Source organism: Panthera pardus, unplaced genomic scaffold (assembly GCF_024362965.1).
Source record: "Panthera pardus isolate Hobbes unplaced genomic scaffold, ASM2436296v1 HiC_scaffold_16, whole genome shotgun sequence".
In the NCBI taxonomy this organism is placed as follows: domain Eukaryota; kingdom Metazoa; phylum Chordata; class Mammalia; order Carnivora; family Felidae; genus Panthera; species Panthera pardus.
This window is the reverse complement of record NW_026526721.1, coordinates 48,764,951-48,786,253: the sequence shown is the minus strand read 5'-3', so window position 1 is coordinate 48,786,253 and position 21,303 is coordinate 48,764,951. Positions and strand designations below refer to the sequence as shown.

At 35.2% G+C, this 21,303-nt stretch overlaps 1 protein-coding gene across 7 annotated transcripts in view; it reads left to right on the top strand.

The window, feature by feature from the left end:
- SENP7 (SUMO specific peptidase 7) overlaps positions 1-21,303 on the top strand; it is a 149,226-nt gene that overhangs the window by 5,035 nt on the left and 122,888 nt on the right. For 5 of the 7 annotated variants that reach the window (XM_019448229.2, XM_019448231.2, XM_019448230.2 and 2 more), the window contains exons 2-3: positions 554-606; positions 10,860-10,958. In XM_019448229.2, the coding sequence (XP_019303774.2) occupies positions 554-606; positions 10,860-10,958 (152 nt within the window). Of the gene's footprint in view, positions 1-553; positions 607-10,859; positions 10,959-21,303 lie in introns of those variants that run through there. The other 2 variants (XM_053903306.1, XM_019448228.2) reach the window with 2 other exon arrangements.

The window sequence follows — 21,303 nt, the reverse complement described above, 5'->3', positions numbered from 1 at the left end:
TTTTTTTTTTTAAGTTTATTTTGAGAGAGAGAATCCCACGCAGCCTCCACACTGTCTGTGTAGAGCCTGATGCGGGGCTCAATCTCAAGAACTGTGTCAAAATCAAGAGTCGGAACTTAACTGACAGAACCACCCAGATACCCCTGAAAATGTTTTTGTAGAATATTCCCAATGTAACTCTCACCTTTTGCTTCATTCCCCCACTTCCCAATTACAAAAATCTATCTGGTCATATGGTTCAACCAACATTTGTTGAACACCTATTGGACTTTTGCTGGGTGATATTTTATTTAGTTCTTAGAGCCAAGTTTTCTTCTTTTTTCTATTGTCATCATATATATTATTTAATGAAGACATTTTGTGAGAACTTGCTGCTCTTCAGATTATTTTTTGACCTTTATGTTTAGTCCATTAGATTCTGTAAAATATATCAATGTAAATTCAAATTCTAACAGGTTAATTTAAAACAAAGGATAGCTGTGAGAGGATTTATTTTATTACACTGTGTATTTCATTTAGATATTAAATGATAATTTTTACCATGTCTTTGTAGAAATTGTCACAGAAGGAAAAAGGAAAAAGTCTTCATCTTCTGAGTTACATAAGGTATGCATTAGTTTTGCTTTTAATCTGTTCATTATCTTCAGAGTTACTAATATTGAAAGTATTTTGCTATTTAGTTTTTAAACAAAAATTTAAAGAAAATATAAAAACTTAATCAGTGTTTTATAGGGAATGGTATATCCTAATTATTTCAAGGGTTAACCAAGAAAATTTCTGGGATGTGACTTACTTAAATCATTGTGAGATGTATCAGTACAGTTTCCAGACCTTATTTTAGATTTTATATAAAACATAACCCAGCATTTCTTTGATAACTGAATATATTAGTTATCATTCATTCATTTTAATACTGTAGATATACAAAAGTTGTGCTCAAGTCATGTGCTGAAAATTACTATTTAAAATATTTCCTGTGAAACTTTAAAAAAAATTTATTTAGTTCTTTTATGTAAGCCAATAGTAGCAAAATAAGCAAAATGAAGTTTCTACCTATGTAGAAAGTGTTTCAAAAAATATAATTTGTTTTTAGAAAAATGATCTTTTTTCCTCTAGAATTTTGTGATATTTTATTTATTTAAGTTTATTCTGAGAGAGAGAGAGAGAGAGAGAGAGAGAGAATGCAAGTGGGGGAGGGCTGGAGAGAGAGAGGGAGAGACAGAGAATTCCAAGCAGGCTCTGCACTGTCAGTGCAAAGCCTGATGGAGGGCTCTAGCCTGTGAGATCACAGCCTCAGCCGAAGTCTGATGCTTAAAGGAGCCACCCAGGCGCCCCTAGCATTTTGTGACTTAAACACAGTAGTATCCTGATATACATTGTAATAATTTATTAGACACCTTTTACTGAAGCATTCCAAATTATGCAGAGAGGACTTTTAATTTGACAGAGAGAACTTTAATTTGGTACATTTCATGGAACAAAGAGGGAGAAGAAACCATAAAGAGGGCTTTGAGAGAGAATCAAGAGCACACAGACCACAAGACCAAACAGAAAGTATGGCTTTAGGTACTCTTCTGCCTTGGCTTACTTCACATTTGTGGAGCGTGGATTTGTGTGTGGATTCACTCAAAATTCTGGATTTGGCTTCAGTGGCGTAAATGAGGGGGATAAAAAGAAATTCTCACATTGCTACCATTCCCAATTTTAAATACCTCTGTATTGACTACTGCTGCTTCTGTGTTTAATACCTCCAGTGAAGTGAAATGCTCTGTTTTAGGCTGTTGCTTCATGCAGTTGAATCTGAAAGTCCACCATTAGAAGTTCATAGTATTGAGTAAATACATTTGTTTTATTTTTAGATGAACTGCACTATTTTTTTTTAACTTTTTATTTTCCAGTACCTTTAGATTTACAGAAAATTTACAGAAATAGTACAGCGTTTGCATCTACCCTTCACTCAGCTTCCCCTAGTGTTAATATCTTACATAACCACAGTGCAATGACCACAATTAAGAAATTAATGTTGGTACAATACTTTAAGCTACAGACATTTGGATTTCTTAAGGTTTTTTAAAGATTTTGTTTTAGGGGGGCCTGGGTGTCTCAGTCGGTTAAGCATCCGATGTTGGCTCAGGTCATGATCTCATGGTTCACGAGTTTAAGCCCTGTATCAGGCTCTGTGCTGACAGCTTGGAGCCTGAAGCCTGCTTCGGATTCTGTGTCCCCATCTCTCTCTGCCCCTCCCCCACTCGCACTCTGTCTCTCTCAATAATAAATAAACATTAAAAAAAATCTTATTTTAAAGTAATCTCTACACTCAATGTGGGGTTTGAACTCAAAACCCTGAAATCTCACGCGCCACCGACTGAGCCAGCCAGGTGCCCCAGTTTTGTTTTGTTTTCTTTTTTTTTTCACACTAATGTCATTTTTCTGTTCCAGGATCCCACGTTGCATTTAGGTGTCATGTCTCCTTGATTTCCTTCATTCTGTGACAGTTCTTCAGTCTGTATTCCTTCATGGTCATGACATTTTAAAAGAGTACTGTGATTTTTTTCAGTATTTTGTTGAATATCTCTCAGTTTGGCTTTGTCTCTGGTTTCTTATAATTAGATTAAAGTTATGGTGTTTTGGAAAGAATATGTGATGTGCCCTTCTCAGTGTATCCTATCAGTGTAACCATTACTGGTTATGTCAGTCCTGACTGCCTGCTTAAGATGGCTTCTATCTGGTTACTCCTTCACTTTGTAATAGGTATCTTGGGAGAGCTACTTTGAATCTGTACTGCAAATACACTGTTTCTTAAACTTTCGCTCACTGTTTAACCACCTAGTGGTGGATCTTGCCTGCAGCGATTGTGTATACAGTAGTCTATTGGTGATTTTCTATTTCCCTCATTCCCTTCATATTTATTAATTGAAGTTCTTCTGTAAGGGAGACCTGCCCCTCTTCCCTCCTTATTTATTTATTCAGTTATTTATTTTTATCAATATGGATTCATAGGTATTTTATTCTATGGGTTATAATTTATTGTAGCATTATTGGTTTTGTTGCTCAAATGTTCTAGCTTTGGTATTGGCAGATCTTTTAGTTTGGCTTCTGTGCCCTTTGGACATGCTGCTTTTTTTTTTTTTAAGTTTATTTATTTTGAGGGGGAAGAGGGGCAGAGAGGGAGGAAGAGAGAACCTAGTGCGCTTGAATCTGTGAGATCATGACCTGAGCTGAAGTCAAGAGTCAGGTGCTTAAATGATTGAATAACCCAGGTGCCCCCCCTCAGTACTGATACTTTAAAAAAAAATTTTTTTTTTAGTGTTTATTTATTTTTGAGAGATGGAGAAAGAGCACAAGTGGGGAAGGAGCAGAGAGAGAGGGAGACACAGAATCCAAAGCAGGCTCCAGGCTCTGAGCTGTCAGCACAGAGCCTGATGCGGGGCTCGAACTCACGAACGATGAGATAATGACCTGAGCTGAAGTCGGCGCTTAACCAACTGAGCCACCCAGGTGCCCCAGTATATTAAATTCTTAAAAAAATTTTTTTTAATATTTATTTATTTTCGAGAGGGAGAGAGTGCAAGCAGAAGATGGGCAGAGAGAGAGAGAGAGAGAGAGGGAGACACAGAATCTGAAGCAGGCTCCAGACTCAGCTGTCAGCACAGAGTCCGACATGGGGCTCGAACCTACCAACAGCAAGATAATGACCTGAGCTGTAGTCAGATACTTAACCAACTGCGCCATGCAGGTGCCCCAGCATATTAAATTCTTGTTAGTAGTTTATATTACTGCTTTTTCTCTCAAGGTAGCTAGGGAAATAAATTACTGAAAGAATTAGGGCTGTGATGGGTATAGGTACAAGACACTGATACATTTTGACTTTAAAGTATTTGAAAAATATTTCTGAAGGGGCCCCTGGATGGCTCAGACAGTTAAGCATCAGACTATTGATTTCAGCTCAGGTCATGGTCTCATGGTTTGTGAGTTTGAGCCCTGCATAGGGCTCTGTGCTGACAGTGCAGAGCCTGCTTGGGATTCTCTGTCTCTGCCCCTCCCATTGCTCGCTCTCTTTTTCAAAATAAACAAATAAACTTAAAAAAATTTTTTTCTAAAGCAATACCAGTTTGTTGTAGAGAAATTAGAAAAGTGAGTTGAGGAAAAAAGACCACTCAGGCAGGACCAAAATTAATGTTTGGATGTATATCTTCCTAGTTTTCCTATTTGTTTTGTTTTGTTTTTATTTTAACTTGTTTTATGTTTTATTTTTTTTTAATTTACATCCATATTAGTTAGCATATAACTAATAGTTACGTAGTACCTAGTTACATAGTACATAGTTACATAGTTTCGTGTCCCTTCGAAACAGCATACCTGTATCCCTTGGATAAATGCCTAGTAGTGCAATTGCTGGGTCATAGGGTAGCTCTATTTTTAATTTTTTGAGGAACCTTCATACTGTTTTCCAGAGTGGCTGCACCAGCTTGCATTCCCACCTAGTTTTTCTATTTGCATATCCATGTATAACAAACACATATTTAAATATTAAAAAATAGAAAACCACAGAATACTGTTTTATAATTTGCTTTTTCTGCTTAACTATATATTATGAACATCATTTTCTGAAATCAAATTTAAAGTATGGCTCAGTAGGTATTTGTTGAGTACTTAACATGTATTGGACACTATACTAGGCATAAGTACCAGGAAAACAGTAGCAAACATTTTTAATGGCTACATTGTATTCAGTTATATGGGTGTATCACAGTTAATTTAATCAATATCGTATTGTATTTTTGAGTTTTGTTTGCTTGTTTGTTTTTTAAGTAAACTACACCCAACATGGGGCTCAAACTCATGACGCGGAGATCAGGAGTCACATGTTTTACTGAGCTAGCCAGGCACCCCTTGAATTGTTTTTAATTAAAAAAAGAAATTATGAACAGTGCTGTAGTCGTTATCCTTGTAGCTAAATCTCTGGAACATCATTATTTCCTAAATTATTCCTGGCCTTTTTTTTTTTTTTTGGATATATTTTTTTAAGTTTATTTATTTTGAGAGAGAGAGAGAGAGAGAGTATGAGCAGGGGAGGGGTGGAGAGAGAGGGAATCCCAAGCTTATAGCGCAGAGACTGACTGATGTGGGGCTCCAACTCACTAACTGTGAGACATGACCTGAGTGAAGCCAAGAGTTGGATGCTTAACTGACTGAGCCACCCAGGTGCCACTGGCCTTTTAATAGCTGAATGTAGGTTAATTCAAGCCTGTTCACCCTCTCACTCCCTGTTTTTTTTTTTTTTTCAAGTTTATATATTTATTTTGAGAGAGAAAGAGAGAGGGAGGGAGAGAGAAAAAGAGAAAACACATGGGGGGAGGAGCAGAGAGATTGGCAGAGAGAGAATTTCAAGCAGTCTCCTTTCAGTGCGGGCTGGAACTTACCATGAGATCATGACCTGAGCTGAGATCAAGAGTCATATGCTTAATTTTAATTGACTGAGCCAACCAGGTGCCCCAAAGCTGATATCTTGGTATATGTGAAGTAAGAGTGTGAATACCTTGAATTCTGCTAATGGGGGATCCATAGTTTTTGGATTTACGTATGAGGAAGTTGCTATTCTAGTTTGAATATTGAAAAATAAGAGTTTAAAAAATTATTTATTTATTTATTTTGAGAGGGTGGGGATGGGGAGACAGAGAGTGAGAGGGAGAGAGAATTCTAAGCAGGCTCTGAACTTCAGAGGGCTGAATCTCATGAACCATGAGATCATGACCTGAGCAGAGATCAAGAGTCCGACACTTAATCAACTGATCCATCCAAGCACCCTGAAAAATAAGACTTTTATTCTTCCTTGGTAAGTAATAGCCATACCTTTGGACAGACCCCCAATTTTCTTTAAATAATAACTTTATATTTAAGTAGTATCTGAATAAGTAAGCAATTAAGATTCTGAAGTTCTGTATTAAGAACATGGCAGAGATCATTTTAACCTGAACAATTTAATTAGCATATGTTAGTAATGTGTAACTTGTCAGTGGATTCCAGCATCTTTTTTTTCTCCTGGATTATCTGCTTTATCAAAAGCATTTTGCTTTTTGAAGGCTATACTGTAATGAATCAGGTATAGAATGAACCTGAAGGTGACTACATGACTTGATCTGCTGAAGAGCTTGTTTAGTATTACATTTGAACATTAGTAAGTAAAATAAATGCTCTTGAGCTTTGTTTTGGGGAAGTTATTAGAGTTCTATTGATATATTTAAGTGTAATGTGAAGGGAAGGAGATTTAGAACCCATTTTTGCCTTAAAAGTTTAAATTTGAATCTTTATTAGAAGCCTGTTGAAATACTTGAGAGTGTTAGGAGTTCCTTCTGATTCTTGTAAATGGAATTATAATGTATGCTTTATAGAATCATGAATAGCTTAGAATCTTTATTGGTTGTACACAGCTGAGACCATGATTAAAATTTGTGTAAGACTAGATCAAGTTGTTGCAAAAAGGCTTACATTATTTTTTTATCAGTCATTAAGAAAAAAGTGAGCGTGGAAAAAACTGACAGTAGTTAGTTGTACCTGAAATCTGCTTGTCCTATGCTTGTATACAATATTAGTGTGAGAGATTTAAATCTATAATTTATTAATCAGGAAGCTACAGCAGAGGCTTTTCTGGAGCTTTAAATATTAATATTTTTTCCCTTACCTTTAACAGTTGCATTGTATTCCTATCAAAACATTTGGAAGCTAGGAAAACACAAAAATGAAAATAAAATTCATCTCTTATCTCACTAGAGATAATCACTGTCAAACATTGTTATGTACAGCCTTTCACATTTTATTTCTATTCATGGATTTTTTTTTTTGCCTTATAAAGAAAGATCATTCTGAATCTGTGTTTTTCTTTTATACTTATTTTATTTGAAATAATTTCTTTTTTTTTTTAAAGTTTATTTTTTTTTGGTAGTCTCTGCACCCAGTTTGAGTAGGGCTCAAACTCATGACCCTGAGATCAGGAGTTGCATGCTTTTCTGACTGAGGCAGTCAGGCTCCCCCAAAATAATTTCTTAATATCATTAATTTTCTGGAACATGTTATTTAATAACAACTGAATAGTATCTTACTTGGTTTAATTTTGCCATAATTTTGCATTATTGTTCTTTTATTATTTCTACTTTTTCTATATTAAAATAATATGTGGTCTATATCCCTTTTCATAAATATTTATATATACTTTTATTTTCAAAGCTTTTAATGCTAGTTTATAGAGTTTTAATAAATATCCGTATTTCATGTGTCTATACTTTGGAGGGAATAGAGAACTGCCCTTTTTCTTTTAATGTTTGTTTATTTTTGAGAGAGAGAGAGAGAGAGAGAGAGAGAGAGAGAGAATGAATATGAGCAGGGGAAGGGCAGAGAGAGAGGGAGAGGAGAATCCTAAGTGGGCTGCACAGTGTCAGTGTAGAGCCTGTCACGGGGCTCAGTCTCACAAACCATAAGATAATGACCTGAGCTGGAATCAGGAAGTCAGATGCTTAACCAACTGAGCCACCCATGTGCCCCAAGAACTGCCCTTTTTGAATATAGGATAAATTATATTTTGTGTCTGTCCTAATAGAAGTATACATAAATATTTATTAGGGTAAATAATTCATTGATACTGAGTATAAGCCATTCATAGGTAAAATGATTGAAAACAAGTTACTGTGGAAAAAGAATATAAAATCTTCTACAGAAGACATCAGCAGTATTTTATAAGAAACTAATTTTACAGAATACACAGTACTTTTCTAAATTTTAGTTACTGTCCTACAAGTTTGAACTGGGTAACTTTCTTTTCTTTCTTTTCTTTCTTTTCTTTTAATATCCAAGGTAGTTATCATATAGTGTAGTATTGGTTTCAGGAGTAGAGTTTAGTGATTTATCACCTACATATAACACCCAGTGCTCATCCCAACAAGTGCCCTTCTTAATGCCCATCACCCATTTAGCCCATTTCCTTCCCCTTTCCCCTCCAGCAACCCTCATTTTGCTCTCACTATTTAAGTCTCTTATGAAAAAAAAAAGTCTCTTATGGTTTGCCTCCCTATTTTTAACTTATTTTTACTTCCTTTTCTCTATGCTCATCTGTTTTGTTTCTTAAATTCCACAGATGAGTAAAATTGTATAATATTTGTCTTTCTCTGATTGACTTATTTTGCTTAGTGTAATACACTCCAGCTGCATCCACATTGTTGCAAATGGCAAGATTTCATTCTTTTTGATTGCCAAGTATTATTCCTTTTTGTATATACCCCGCATCTTCTTCATCCGCTTATCAGTCGATGGACATTTGGGCTCTTTCCATACTTTGGCTATTGTTGATAGTGCTGCTATAAACACGGGGTGCACGTGTCCCTTTGAAACAGCATACCTGTATCCCTTGGATAAATACCCAGTAGAGCAGTTGCTGGTTCGTAGGGTAGTTCTATTTTTAATTTTTTGAGGAACCTCCATACTGTTTTCCAGAGTGGCTATACCAGTTTGCATTCCCACCAACAGTGTAAGAGGATTCCCTTTTTGCTACATCCTTGCCAACATATGTTGTTTCTTGAATTGTTAATTTTAGCCATTTTGACCGGTGTGAGGTAGTATCTCATTGTGGTTTTGATTTGGATTTCCCTGATGAGTGATGTTGAGCATCTTTTCATGTTAGCCATCTGGATGTCTCCTTGGGAATAGTGCCTGTTTATGTCTTCTTCGCAATAGTTCACTGGATTATTTGTTTTTGGGGTGTTGAGTTTGATAAGTTCTTTATAGATTTTGGATACTAACCCTTTATCAAATAAGTATTTCAGAAATATCTTTTCCCATTCCATAGGTTGCCTTCTAGTTCTGTTGATTGTTTCCCTGAACTGGGCAACTTTTTAGGTTATTATAAGGGCCATGTAACTACTTACCCCAAACTTAGTAGTTTGAACTTATTTTATTCAGGAATCTGCAGTCTGGGCATGGTTCAATTGGAGATAACTTTTCTTTTTTTCACTTGCGAGTTAGCTAGGTTGGCTTGGAGGTCAGGGCCTTTGATCACTTTGAAGGCTTGCTCACTCACTTATCTTGATTCCTGTGCTGAGAAAACTCAGTATCATGGTGTAGATTTATTTCTTTTTCGATGTTTCCAGTATAGTGGCTTAAGGGTGTCCAAGATTTTTTTCTATTGGCTCAGGTCTCCTGAGGAATGTGTATTGAGGGAAAGGGAGGAAAAAAAAGAGAGGAAGGAAGAGAGAACACAGAAGCATGCAAAAGCCAGGCTGAAGCAATATAAGTATTACCTTTAATGATCTAGCCTTGGAAGTCACAGGTCTTCCCAGATTCAAGGGGAAGGAACGTAAACTGCACCTGATGTTGGAGGACTGTCATTGTCACATTGTAAGAAGAGCTTGTGGAATGTGGAATATTGGTGTGGCCATTTTGGGAAAAATATAATATGCCACATTATCCAATATAGGCTAAATAACCTGCTCACAACGAATCCATGGGTGTGAACAGCCTGAAGACCTTATCGTTACCCTTTGAGGAAGCAATTGTTGTTCCCTAATTAAGAATATGAAGGAAATGACTTAGAGATAATATTGTCTTTTGCAGATGAAAACATAAAAATAGGTACCTTTTTATACAGATTAGGTATAAGTAATTAAGAAGTTATTAGTGCCTTGGAGGATCAACTCAGATTGCTGTGAAATAAGGGTTGCGATAACCTTTGTTCAAATTTACTGTGTTCTCATGACTTACACTTTACTCTCACTGAAATCATTTTATGGATTGCTAATGGATGTAGTTGATATAGTACTTATTATGTTATATTTTGTAGGCTGAATTTGATGCTTAACTATCATTTATAACTTTCTCTTAATGTGAAATTTAAGGTATTTAAATTCTAAACAAATGATTTCAAACTTGTGGTTGTAATCCATACATTCATTTGTTTATACAGCATACATGAGCCATACACTTCAGAGATCTAAAGGTGACTAAGTTAAGGTCCTCTGCTTAAGGACCTCCATAGCCTGGAGAAGAAGATGGACATATAGACAAATATTTATAATATAGTATGATACATGTAATATAAATAGTGTAATAAAAATGAACCAACTACTAATACCCAGAGAAAGGAATGCCTTGGTTTGGGAGTGACAGTTGTGTGGATAGGAGACAAATTTTGAGCAGAATCTGAAGTGTTTTATAAGGGACAAGCAGAGGGAAGGGCATTCTTCATACATATATACAAAGGGAGCAGTACATACAAAGGTCTAGAGATATGAAATAATATGATGTGTTTGAAGGAGGTTGAGTAAACAGTGTGGTGGGATGTAGAGTTTGTGATGTGTGGGTGATGTTAAAGAGCCCAGATTGTTAAGAGTTTTATCTGTATGTAGTAGGTGCGGTTGTTGTATGTTAAGTATTGTAGCCATATTTAGATTTGTGTACTAAAGAACTCTGGGGATAGTATTTGAAAGATTAGAAGGGATAGAGACTGTAGGTAAGAGAATATAGTATGGCTTGCTCATACTAGGCAAAGCCTAACTATAGTTAGGAAGCTATTGTGATACTTTATTTATCTACCTTAATACTGAATGAGAGGTTTTTAGAATAAAAACTACCTATAAATTAACCACTGAATTTAAAACTAATAGCAAAATGGGGTATGTGGTTGGCTTAGTCAGTACACGATGCAAGTCTTGATCTCAGGGTCGTGAGTTAAAGCCTCACATTAGGTGTTGAGCTTATTTAAAAAAACTGAAAAACTAATAGTAAAATATTAACGCAGGTAATATAATGATTCTGTTAGCTGATTCAGTTCTTATTTATATCTCAGATCAATTATTTTCTCATTCTGATTTCAGATAACAAAGATGTTAAATGCAAAATCAGAGGATGTTCGTGTTCAGTCATCACTGTCCAAACTCAGAAGCTCAGAACGCTGGGATCTCCCTTTGCAGGGGGTAAATAAAAACTATTTTTTTAAAGTACATAATATTATTTAGTGTGTTGAAAATATTAAAACATTTTTTAATGTTTATTTTTTAATTTTTTAAATGCTTAATTATATTAGAGAGACAAGAGTGTGAGTGGGGGAGGGGCAGAGAAAGAGGGAGACACAGAATCCAAAGTGGCTCCAGGCTTTGAGCTGTCAGCACAGAGCCTGATGCGGGGCTCAAACCCACGAACTATTAGATCATGACCTGAGCTGAAGTCGGACACTTAACCGACTGAGCCACCCAGGTGCCCCAGTGTTTATTTATTTTTGAGAAAGAGAGACAGAGTGCTAGCAGGGAAGGGCAGAGAGAAAGGAAAACACAGAATCTGAAGCAGGCTCCAGGCTCTGAGCTGTTAGCACAGAGCCCCACAAGGGGCTTGAACTCACAAACTGTGAGATCCTGACCTGAGCTGAAGTCAGATGCTTAACTGAGCCATCCAGGTGCCCGGTGATGTTTAAAATATTTTAATAAAATTGAGTTTTCATTTTTTTATATGTCCTTGTTTGGGTTTTTTGTGTTATTTAATCACAAGTTTTTAATTAGTGTATTTCTGGTATTTGTTGAAGTGATGAAGTTAGGGTCTCCTTTAGTTTAAATCTAAGTATACCTTATTTTGCATGAGTGTTTTCTTGAAATTTAAATCTCATTATTGTACAATGTATTTTAAATTTACAAGAATACTAAGCTTATTAGAATCATTTGCTCTTTTGCTCTTGTTTTGTAAATTATAGAGGGTATATTTTAAAATGTGACACAACTGTACTTTAGAAGATATTCTGATTATAAATTTTAACTTTAATTTTATCACTATTAAGCATTTTTATGGAGCTTTTGTGAATAACTCTTGAGATGGCACATTTTAAGTATATATATTTTTTTCTGTTGCCTGGTCACTTTTTAAAAATAGAATTTTTCTCAGATTTTCCAGTTTATCCATTTGAGCCTGTGTTCATTTCCTAGGGCTCATGTAGCAAAATACCATGGTCTGGGTGGCTCAACAGAAATTTATTTCCCAATAGTTCTAGAGGCTGAAGTCCAAGATCAAGGTGCTGGTAGGGTTGATTTCTCTATTGCCTTTCTCCTTGGCTTAGAGATGGCCATCTTATTGCTGTGTCTGCCTATGACCTTTTTTTCTGTGTACCTACATCCTGGTGCTTCTCTTCTTAAAAGCAAACTAATCCCTGGGTTAAGTAAGTCCCTACCCTTATGACCTCATTTAAACTTAATTACCTTTGTAAAGAGCCCATCTCCACAAACAGTTGTCTTGACAGTTAGGACTTCAACATATAGAATGGGTATGGGGAGCACAATTCAGTTCACATCATCAAATAATACATTTGTTTCTCTTTTTTGTATTTTGTATAAAAAATGATAAATGAGTCAAGATGACTTCTGTTGACAGAAAAGAAATTGTGTAAGGTTAGAAAATTTGGGGTGTATAGAAAGGTACAGGTGAAAGACTAAAGAATCTTTCTCTGTTCCTTTTTCCTAAAGGCAACCACTATTAATAGCTTTTTTTTCATTCCTTTCAAGAAAAAAAATACATATGCCCATAAAAATAATAATTTATATAATTTTTTGATTGTTACAGAACAGGGATCATGAAATCTACACTGTTCTGTGCTTTGTTTGCATTTAATATTTCTTAAATTTTTTTTTCTATTTTAACACATTTAGATATACTTCCTTTATTTTTTTTGGCTTTGTAGTACTCTAAAAATATAAAAATACTATAATTAAAAATTTTTTTTGAATATAGTTGTCACACAATATTACATTAGTTTCAAGTGTACAGCATAGTGATTCAGCTTCTCTTTATGTTTTGCTGTGCTCACCACAAGCGTAGTTAACCATCTGTCACCATATATAATTTACTTAGTGCACTGGTATTAGATTGTTTCCAGAGTTTTGCTAATAGAAACAGTGCTGCAGCAAACATCATTTTTTTTTTGAATATCATTTTTCATATGTAGAAAACTATTTTTGAGTGGGATTACTGGGTTGAAGGGAATTTGTATATTAAATTTTAATAAACATTGCAAAATTGTCTTACAGAAACTGTGCACTAATTTATATTGCCACCAATGAAAGCTCCCATTTTGCTAGAAACTTACTGGCACTGGATATTATCACACAGTAAAATTGTTGCCAATTTAATAGGAAGAAAAAAACATAATTTTAAAGAAAATTTAGTCACTTTGCATGTATGTATTTTGTTAGGACATTGAATTTATTGTGGAATAAATGTTATATATACTATATATAATTTTAAGTACACACACACACACACACACACACACACACACACACACACACACTGCCTCTTGGAAGTAGACGTAGGCTTTTTGTTGGGTTTGTTTTCTTAAGCAGTATCTTATTAAATGCCTTTTTTCCTTTACCCTTCAGTCATACATGTCTTCCTTAGTTTTTGGCTTTCAAGAGGTAGATGTGGATCACCTGAGAGCTCTTTGGATATTAAGTGTTTGTGTTATAGTCTTCTGTCTTCTCTTTTTCCTTAACTTTTTATTTCAGCAGTCTCCTTTTCCTGAGAAACTAACCATTTATTTCTTATTTAGTTTCTTCTAACCCACTGAGTGAAACAAGATCTTTCAGAGACATACTTTCTTTTCCCATGACTAGTTTCCCACCCTAGTTGGATGTCTTCCTTAAGTTAGTGTTACTTTTCGGAAATCTGTATCCTGTTTGAGATTTGAAGTGGCTCATGTGTCAGCATTGCCATGCTGTCTTGTTGCTTTAGATTTCACAACGTTTGCTAAGTATGCTTCATAGTTTGTAGAGTTTGAGGCTGTACCAGTATCTTGCTTTATTGTTTCTCTCACACACCCTTTTTTAAATTGTTTTTAGAGGGTTTCAATGAACAACAAAGAGATAACCTTGCGTAGTCTTTAGTAGAATTTTAACTCCTTTATTTACATGTTTGTGATTTTTATTGAGATAAAATGATATGAAATAGGTTACACAGGTCTTAGGTATATAATTGAATAAGTTTGACTAATGTGACATATGTAACCAATCCTGCTCAAAAATAGTTCCCTACAGTGTGAGAAATGATGTTCACTGTTGCAGTGTTTCCCGAGGAATAGAGCAGTCATGAACCTTGAGAGTTGTTTGTGCCCCTTTCCATTGTATCTTATCTTTTCCTCTCTTCCAGTCCCTAGCCCACTACTAGCAACCACTTTTCTGAATTCTATTTCTGTAGGATAGTTTTGCCTGTTCATACAACGTACACTCTTTTGTGCTTTGCTTCTCTTGCTCAGCAAAATGTTGCATTTCATCCCTGGTTTGCATCGATCAGTGGTTTGTTACTTTTTATTGCTAAATCATACTCCATTATGTGGCCATAACACAGTTTATTTAATTCTGTTGATAGACTTTTGGACTTTTTTTCTTTTTTTTATATACAGAGAAAGCAAGTGTGTGAATGTGCACACACCAGGGAGGAGCAGAGGGAGAGGGAAAGAGAGAATATTAAGCAGGTTCCACATGCAGTGTGGAGCCGATGCAGGGCTTGGTCTCACAACTATGAGATCATGACCTGAGCTGAAAGCAAAGTTGGATCTTCAACTGACTAAGCCACCCAGGTGCCCTTGGACTTGGTTTTAATTTGCATTTTCCTGGTGACTAATGGCGTTAAAACATTTTATACGTTGATTGGCTTTTGTATATCTTTTTTTGTGAAGTGTGTGTTCAATTTTTTCACCCTTAATTTAAAAAATAAATTTTATTGAGAATTAATTTATATACAATTAAGTTAATCCATTTTAATTCTTTTTGAATTTTGACAAGTGTATATGCTTTTGCAATCACCACAATAATAAAGGTGTGCGTGCGTGTGTGTGTTTGTATTTATAGTTTTTTTCTCTGTACAGCTCTGAGTTACAAGTTCTGTACAGGCTCATAGAAGTATTATGACAATGAAGATACTATACATAGTTCTATCAGTCCAAAACATTCCCTGGTGCTGTCCCTATGTAATTGTTCTCTGGCTCCAGTTTTCACCCATGGTAACATTGTTTTCTGTAGCTACACTTGTACATTTTCCAGAATGTCACACAAATGGAATCATAGAATGTGTAATGTTTTGAGAATGACTTTTACTCTCAGCATAATGCCATTGAAATTCATTCATGTTTTGGGGCACCTGGGTGGCTCAGTCGGTTAGGCGTCCGACTTCGGCTCAGGTCATGATTTCACGGTCCGTGAGTTCGAGCCCCGCGTCGGGCTCTGTGCTGACAGCTCAGAGCCTGGAGCCTGTTTCAGATTCTGTGTTTCCCTCTCTCTCTGACCCTCCCCTGTTCATGCTCTGTCTCTCTCTGTCTCAAAAATAAATAAAACATTAAAAAAAAAAAAAGAAAGAAATTCATTCATGTTTTTGTGTGTGTCAGTAGTTTATTTATTTCCGCCGTTGACATATGGGTTGTTTCTAGGTTTTTGGCAATTGGGAATAAAGCTGCTATACATATTTGCATACATGTTTTTTTTTGTGAGCATAAGTTTTAATTTCTCTAGGGTAAATACTTAGGAGTGGGATCCTGGATTATATGGTAAGTATATATTTAATTGCCAAACTGATTACCATAGTGGTTTTATGATTTTGCATTCCTACCAGCAGTGTATGGAGAGTTCTGGGTGCTCTGTATCTTTCTTAGCACTTGGTATTGACAGTTTATTTACTTTGTAAAAAATGTTTATTTATTTTTGAAAGAGTGTGAGAAGGGGAGGGCAGAGAGAGAGAGAGGGAGACACTGAATTTGAAGCAGGCTCCAGGCTCTGAGCTGTCAGCATGGAGCCTGATGTGGGGCTCGAACTTACAAGCTGTGAAATCATGTCCTGAGCTGTGAAATCATAACCTGAGCCAAAGTTGGATACTTAACCAACTGAGCCACCCAGGTGGCCCCAGTTTATTTGCTTTTTTAAATTAACGGAATCTATTTTTTAAGAGTAATTTTAGGTTTACAGAAAAATTGAAGGAATAGTACAGGTAGTACCCATAAACCCCTTAATTCCCCCTCCCCTGTTACCCCCACACAATTTCATTTATTAATATCTTTGCATTAGTGTAGTACATTTATTACAATTGATGAGTCAATACTGATATTATTATGTATTGAGATGTAACTGACATATAACATTGTACTGATTTTAGGTATACAACATAATTTGGTATATGTATATATTGCAGAATGATTAGCACAGTAAATTTAGTTAACATCCATCACCACACATAGCCACAGTTTTCTTATGATGAGACTTTTAAGATCTACTCTCTTAGTAACTTTCAGATGAACAATCAATATCAGTAAGTCACCATACTGTGTATTACATTCCCAATATCATTAAGTCACCATGCTGTATATTACATTCCCAGGACTTATTTATATTGTAACTAAAACTTTGTACATTTTGACCCCCTTCACCCACTTTGCCCACTCCCCACCTTTGGCAACCACAAATCTGTTCTCTTTATAACTTCAGATTTTTTTTTTTTTTCAGATTCTTCATATAAGTGAGATCATACAGTATTTGTTTTTTTGGTCTGATTTATTTCACTTAGCCTTATGCCCTCAAGGTCCATCCATGTTGTGCAAATGGCAAGATTTTTTTTGATGGTTGGATAATATTCCATTGTGTATGCATACCACATTTTCTTTATTCATGTATTGGTGGACATATTGTTTCCATGTCTTAGCTATTTTATTTTATTTTATTTTATTTTATTTTATTTTATTTTATTTTATTTTATTTTATTATTTTTTTAAAAGTTTATTTTTGAGACAGAGACAGAGCATGAACGGGGGGGGGGGGTGGGGGGCAGACAGAGAGGGAGACACAGAATCGGAAGCAGGCTCCAGGCTCCGAGCTCCGAGCCATCAGCCCAGAGCCCGACGCGGGGCTCGAACTCACGGACCGCGAGATCATGACCTGAGCTGAAGTCGGAGGCTTAACCGACTGAGCCACCCAGGCGCCCCTGTCTTAGCTATTTTAAATAACGCTGAAATGAACATGAGGTTGCATATATCTTTTTGAAGTGGTGATTTCATTTCCTAACGATAACTACCCAGAAGTGGAAGTGGAATTGCTGGATTATATGGTAGTTCTGTTTTTACTTTTTGGAGGAACCTCTATACTGTTCTCCCTAGTGGTTGCACCAGTTTACATTCCCACTTGCAGTGCACAAAGATTCCGCTTTCTCCACATCCTTGCCAGCACTTGTTATGTCTATGTCTTTATGATAATGGCTGTTCTAACAGGCATTGATGATTAGTGATGTTGAGCAGCTTTTCATGTAGGTATTGCTCATTTGTATGTCTTTTTTGGAAAAATATTCAGACCCTCTGCCCATTTTTCAATTTTTTGGGGTTTGTTTTTACTTATTTTTGAGAGGGGTGGGGAGCTAGAGAGGGACTGAGAGAGAGGGAGACTATCTGCTATCAGCACAGAGCCCAGTGTAGGGCTCAAACTCACGGAACTGTGAGGTCATGACCTGAGCCGAAATCAAGAGTTGGATGCTGAATTGACAGAGCCATACAGGTGCCCTGAGTTTTATGAGTTCTTTAAATATTTTGGATATTAACCTTTTATTAGATATATGATTTTCAAATAATTTCTTAGATTCTGTACGTTGCCTTTTCATTTTGCTGTATAGAAGCTTTTTAGTTTGATATAGTCCTAGTTATTTCTTTGTTGCCTTTGCCTACATCTCAGATCCAAAAAACCATCCCTAAGACCACTGTTAATGACCTTACCATCTTCTAGAAGTTTTATGGTTTTAGGTCTTATGTTTAAGTCTTTAATCCATTTTGAGTTGATTTTTGTATATGGTATAAGATAGCGATCCAGTTTCATTCTTTCACATATGACTATTTCCCAGCACCATTTATTGAATAGACTTCTTTCCCCATTGTGTTATTTTTGGCTCTTCTTATATATTAATTGAACATATATGCATGGGTTTATTTCTGGGCTCTGTTCTGCTCCATTGATGTATGTGTACCATTCTATGCCAGTACCATTCTGTTTTGATTACTATAGCTTTATAATATAGTTTCAAATGAGGAAGTATGATGCCTCTGGCATTTTTCTTCTTTTTAAAGACTTCTTTGACTTTTTGGAGTCTTTTGTTGTTCCATACAGATTTTAAGATTGTTCTATTTCTGTGAAAAATGCTGTTGGAATGTTGATAGGGATTGCATTGAATTTATAGATTTCTCTGAGTAGTGTGGACATTTTATCAATATTCTTCTAATCCATAAGCACAGGATATTTTTCATTTATGTCTTTTTCAGCTTCTTTAATCAGCGCCTTATAGTTTTCACTGTATTGGACTTTCATCTTGGTTTAATTTTTTCCTAGGTTTTTCTTTTTTTTTTTTTGTTTGGTTTATATATGGGATTTTTTTCTTAATATCCCTGATAGTTTGTTGTTAATATTTGGAAATGAAATTGATTTTTGGATAGTGATCTTGTATCCTGAAACTTTATTGAATTTGTTGATTAGTTTTAGCAGTTTTTGGTGGAATCTTTAAGCTTTTTTTTTTATGTTTACTTATTTATTATGAGGGATAGAGAGCATGAGTATGAGCGAGCTGGGGAGGGGCAGAGAGAGAGAGGGAGAGAGAATCCCAAGCAGGCCCTGTGCTGACATGGGGCTTGATCCCACGAACTGTGAGATCATGAGCTGAGCTAAAATTAAGAGTTGTATGCCCAACCAACTGAGTCACCTACGTGCCCCTTTAAGCTTTTCTATGTATTACATCATGTCGTCTGTGAATAGAGACAACTTTACTTCTTTTTAATTTGGTTGTCTGTTATTAAATTTTTATGCATGCATGCATGCCTAATGCAAGATTTGGTTAGGACTTCTAGTATTCTGTTAAATAAAAGTGTGGGAAGTTGGAAACCTTGTCTTTTTCCTGATTTTAGAGAAAATACTTCGAACTTTTCATGATTGAATATGATAGGAGCTGTCATCTTGTGATATATGGTCTTATTATGTTTAGGTACATTCCATATATATTTATTTTGCTGAGAGTTTTTATTGTGAATGGATGTTGAATTTGTCAGATGGTTTTTCTGCATCTTTTGAGATGATCATATGTTCCATCTTTTATTTTGTTAATGTGGTATTTCACATTGATTGACTTGTGGATGTTGGAACCTTCCTTTCATCTCTGGAATAAATACTATTTGGTCATGGTATATGATTCTTTTCTGTGGTTGTATTGGGTTTGCTAATATTTTGTTGAGGATTTTTGTGTCTGTTTTCATCAGATATTTTGCTCTGAAATTTTCTTGAGTGTACTGGTCTGATTTTGGTATTAGGGTATTGATGGCCTCATAAAATGAGTTTGGGAGTGATTCCTCTTCTTCTCTTTTTTGGAGGAAATTAAGAAAAATTGGTAATAATCATTATTTAAGTGTCTGGTATACTTTACCAGACAAGTTCTCTTGTCCTGTACTTTTGTTTCTTGGGAGTTTTTGATTACTCATTCAATCTTACTAGTAACTGTCTGATCAGATTTTCTGCTTCTTCATGATTCAGTCTTGGTAGGCTGTGTTTCTAGAAATTTACTCATTTTTTCTAGGTTGTCTAGTTTGTTGTGTAATTTTTTGTAGTAACCTCTTAGGACCTTGTGTAGTTTGGTGGTATCATTAGGAATGTCTCCTCTTTCACTTACGGTTTTATTTATTGACTTCTCTTTCTTTTTTTTCTTGGTGAGTTTAACTAAAGGTTTGTCAATTTTGTTTATCTTTTCAAAATACCAACTCTTAATTTCATTGGTTTCTTTCTTTCTTTCTTTCTTTCTTTCTTTCTTTCTTTCTTTCTTTCTTTCTTTCAAGTTTTTTTGAGACAGAGAGAGAGCACAAGTGGAGTAGGAGCAGAGAGAGAGAGAGAGAGAGAATTCCGCAGAGCCCGATGTAGGGCTTGAACTTATGAACTGTGAGATCATGACCTGAGCCAAAGTCAGTCGCTTAACCAACTGAGCCACCCAGGCGCCCTGGTGTATAATTTTCTTTATACATTGTTGGACTTGATTCTTTTGAGATTTTTACATCTATGTTTGTAAGAGAGATTGTGTAGCTTTATTATCTTGTAATGTATTTTTCTGGTTTTGGTATTAAGGTAATGCTGTCCTCAGAATGAGTTTGGAAGTGTTCCTCTGCTTTTGTTTTTTGGAAGAAATTGTTGAGAATTTGTATAAATGGTTTCCTTAAATGTTTGGTAAAATTCACCAGTGAACCAGTCTGGGCCCAGTGCTTTCTGTTTTTGAAGGTATTAAATATTGATTCAGTTAATTTAACACCTATGAGACAATTCAGATTATGTATTTCTCATTGTGCAAGTTTTGATAGATTGTGTTTTTAAAGATACAGGCCCAGTTTATCAAATATGTGGGAGTAGAGTTGTGTCTAGCATTTCTTTATCATTTTTATATAGTGTCCATGGGATTAGTAGTTATCACCTCTCTTTCATTTCCTATATTACTAATTAGAGCTTGTCTTTTTTTCTTAGTTAACATGGGTAGAAGTTTTTCAATTTTATTGATCTTTTTAAAGAAGCAACTTACAGTTTTGTTGATTTTCTCTATTGATTTCTTGTTTTGTTTTATTGATTTCTGTCCTATTTTTAGAAATTTTCATCTCCTTTCTTTGAAATTAATTTGTTCCTCATTATTTTAGTTACCAAAGATGGAAGTTTAGATTATTGATTTTAAAATTGTCTCTTTTTTTAACAGATGCATTCAATGCTATAAGTTCCCCTTTTAGCATATGAGCTTGAGAAGAATGCATATTCTTCTGTTTTTAGATGAAATATTCTATAAATGTTAATTGGATACAATTGATTAATGGTGTTTTTCAGCTTAACTCTGTCCTTATTGATTTTCTGCTGGATCTGTTTCTAAATGAGGGGAATTGAAGCTATAATTGTTGATTCTTTTATTCATCCTTGTATTTCTATTGTTTTTTGCCTTATGTATTTTGATGCTCTGTTGTTGAGTACATATACATTAAAGATTGTTATGTCTTCTTGGAGAATTGACCTTTTTATCATTATGTAGGATGTCTCTTTATCCCTGTATCTTCCAAATTTGATAATTTTTCTTTCTCTGAAGTTTGTTGAGCCTGAAATTAGTATTGCTACTCTAGTTTTCTTTCGATCTCTGTTAGAATGGTATCTCTTTATTCCTTTACTTTTCATCTGTTTGTGTCTTTATATTTAAGGTGAGTTTATTGTGTACAATGTATAGTTGGGTCTTTTTCTTTTTCTTTTTTGGATTGATCTTTGA